At 54.8% G+C, this 2,216-nt stretch overlaps 1 protein-coding gene across 1 annotated transcript; it reads right to left on the bottom strand.

Annotated features, from left to right (window-relative positions):
* Window positions 1–431: 431 nt before the first annotated feature.
* On the bottom strand, window positions 432–1,877 carry CCDC182 (coiled-coil domain containing 182). The gene has a single exon (XM_027567851.1). It carries the CDS (start codon window positions 1,215–1,217, stop codon window positions 756–758), a length of 462 nt encoding a protein of 153 aa, XP_027423652.1. The 5' UTR covers window positions 1,218–1,877; the 3' UTR covers window positions 432–755.
* Window positions 1,878–2,216: the final 339 nt, after the last annotated feature.

Below are 2,216 nucleotides of genomic sequence, written 5' to 3'. Positions count from 1 at the left end.
TCTGGGCACCGTTACCGTTCCCGCTCGGTGGGTCGGACGTGAAAACCAGCCGCACTGCTCTGTAACCCACCTCACGGGGCTCACAGCTCAGTGCGTCTGCGCACTAAGCTCTTACGACCCCCACCCATCTGAGCCCTAATGAGCTCAGTCTCTGATCTCTTTGGCCAGACTGCGGGCTAAGTGCAGAGGAAGTTCCGGTGCGCCAAAGTCAACAAAGACAAGTGAGATATGACAACTGTCTAACAAGGAAAGCAGGCGGAAAAGCTCACTGGGCCGGGGGGTTTGAACTACAAAGGTACAGTACTCGGAGGCCGCTCGGGGCTCGGGCAAAGATCGACCCCCCTCAGTGGACCACGCATCGAGTCACGACCAGGAGAGCCTCAAGTCATCAAAAGAAAGGCAAATCTGTTCAACACATCGATTTAAGAAGATTCAAAAGAAACACCATGTTATACCTTTGAGCAACGTCACCATTACAAACAGGAAAACAGTTAACGGTGAAAGTTACAGGTGTCTGAAAGACGGAGGATTGGGGCGCCTCCTTCTGTGGTGATGCTGGCCAAACGGAGCTTCACCCCAAGAACATACTGGGGCCTTTTCGCCTCTCGGCAAGGTGTTATTGAGGTAGAAGGAAAGCAGTGGACATGGGGAAGGGGGAGCAAATGTACAGGGACTTAGGGTTGGTCCTTCCATTTAAAAAAAACCGTCTTCTACTCGCTGCTCGGCGGGAAGCTGGGCTTGCGCGGGAGGAGGCCTCAGTTTGCCTGGATCTTCCTGGGGGCACCGAGCGCGTCCCGGCCCGAGCCCAGCAGCATGCGCTCCAGCCGCTTGCAGTGCTCCCGGAGCTGCTTCTCGCGGGGCAGCAGGAAGGTGAGGACCTTATTGCGCACCACGCCCCGGTCCTCCTCCTCCCTCAGCCGCTGCTTCACGCGGGCCGCCTGCTCCCCTTGCTGCGCCAGCTCCCCGTTCATCTCGCAGAAGGCGTCCTCCAGGTAGTGGATGGCCTTCAGTGCCTCCTTCTTAAAGTCCTCCAGCTCCCGTTGTACCCCGGCCACCTTCTGCTGCAGGCTGTCCAGGTCAGCCGGCGGCAGGAGGCAGGAAGACCAGGACTGAGGGAGGGAAAAGTCTCCGGACTGGAGGCCGCGCTCCACCATCTTCTTCCCTTGTAAGGTGTTCACCTTCATGAGGATGGACCCAGCGTGGTAAAGCGGTTCCATCGTTTCTTCCCCGTTCGGACAAAGAGAGGGAGCTAAGAGACCCGTCTGGTCCGTGAATTTTTTTATTTATTTATTTGGGGGGGGCCCTAGAGACACAATCCTTTGGAGTGGAGAAACCCCACACATTGTGACATCGGGGCCCCTTCAGCCAACCAGGAGGAAAGCCGCAATCCATTCATTTGCATATTGTAGCCTCCCTGGTTGGTTATCCAGGGCTCCGTCTGCTCATCTACCCAAACTGTCTTTCTGTTATATGGATTTTCATCGACTCATCCCCCTCCCAGAACCAGAGCACAGTCTCTCCTTTTACAGGAGGGACGAACCGAGGCCCAGAGCGGGGCAGTAAACGGGCCAGCGCAAGGCAGGCCGGGCCAGAGAGCGAGGAGTGGGTGCTCTCCCATACCCGGTCTCTGGGCCTCGGCTCCTCACAGGGAAACTGACTCCTTGGCCATCCTCGGACGTCCTAAGATCTGCACAGCCTTTCCTTGAAACCTCTCCTGAAGCAGGAACTGCCTTCACCCTGTTTTCCTGACCTAGGACCTTGTCCTTCCAGATCCCCGTGGCACAAGAAATTCCATGGGGACATTGTAAGAGATGATGCCTAAGCTCACTTCTAGCTCTAAAAATGCTAACAAGAAAAAGAAAGGAAAGTAATTCCTGATTCCAAATCCATACTCTTTTTTTTTTGTTTGTTAAGCTTTTATTGATTTATTTATTTGTGAGAGAGAGATTGAGAGAGCACAAGCAGGGGGAGTGGAGGGCAGAGAGAGAAACAGGCCCCCCGCCGAGCAGGGAGCCCGATGCGGGGCTCGATCCCAGGACCCTGGGATCATGACCTGAGCCGAAGGCAAACGTTTAACCGACTGAGCCCCCCTCCCTGGGCATCCCCCAAATCCACACTCTTATAACAATGCCAGCATTCTAGATAATCTTAGAAGTTATAAGGTATGTACTTAGGTTTTGATGTGTGGTCCACAGCAGTGCTGAGGGTGAAATCCC

Source organism: Zalophus californianus, chromosome 16 (genome assembly GCF_009762305.2).
Source record: "Zalophus californianus isolate mZalCal1 chromosome 16, mZalCal1.pri.v2, whole genome shotgun sequence".
Classification (NCBI taxonomy): Eukaryota; Metazoa; Chordata; class Mammalia; order Carnivora; family Otariidae; genus Zalophus; species Zalophus californianus.
Note: the sequence above shows the minus strand (reverse complement) of the source record. Positions and strands in the feature narration are given on the sequence as shown.

Bases quoted from the DNA above. Each gene is read 5' to 3' on its own strand.
- CCDC182 (XM_027567851.1), bottom strand. From the start codon at position 1,217: ATGGAACCGCTTTACCACGCTGGGTCCATCCTCATGAAGGTGAACACC.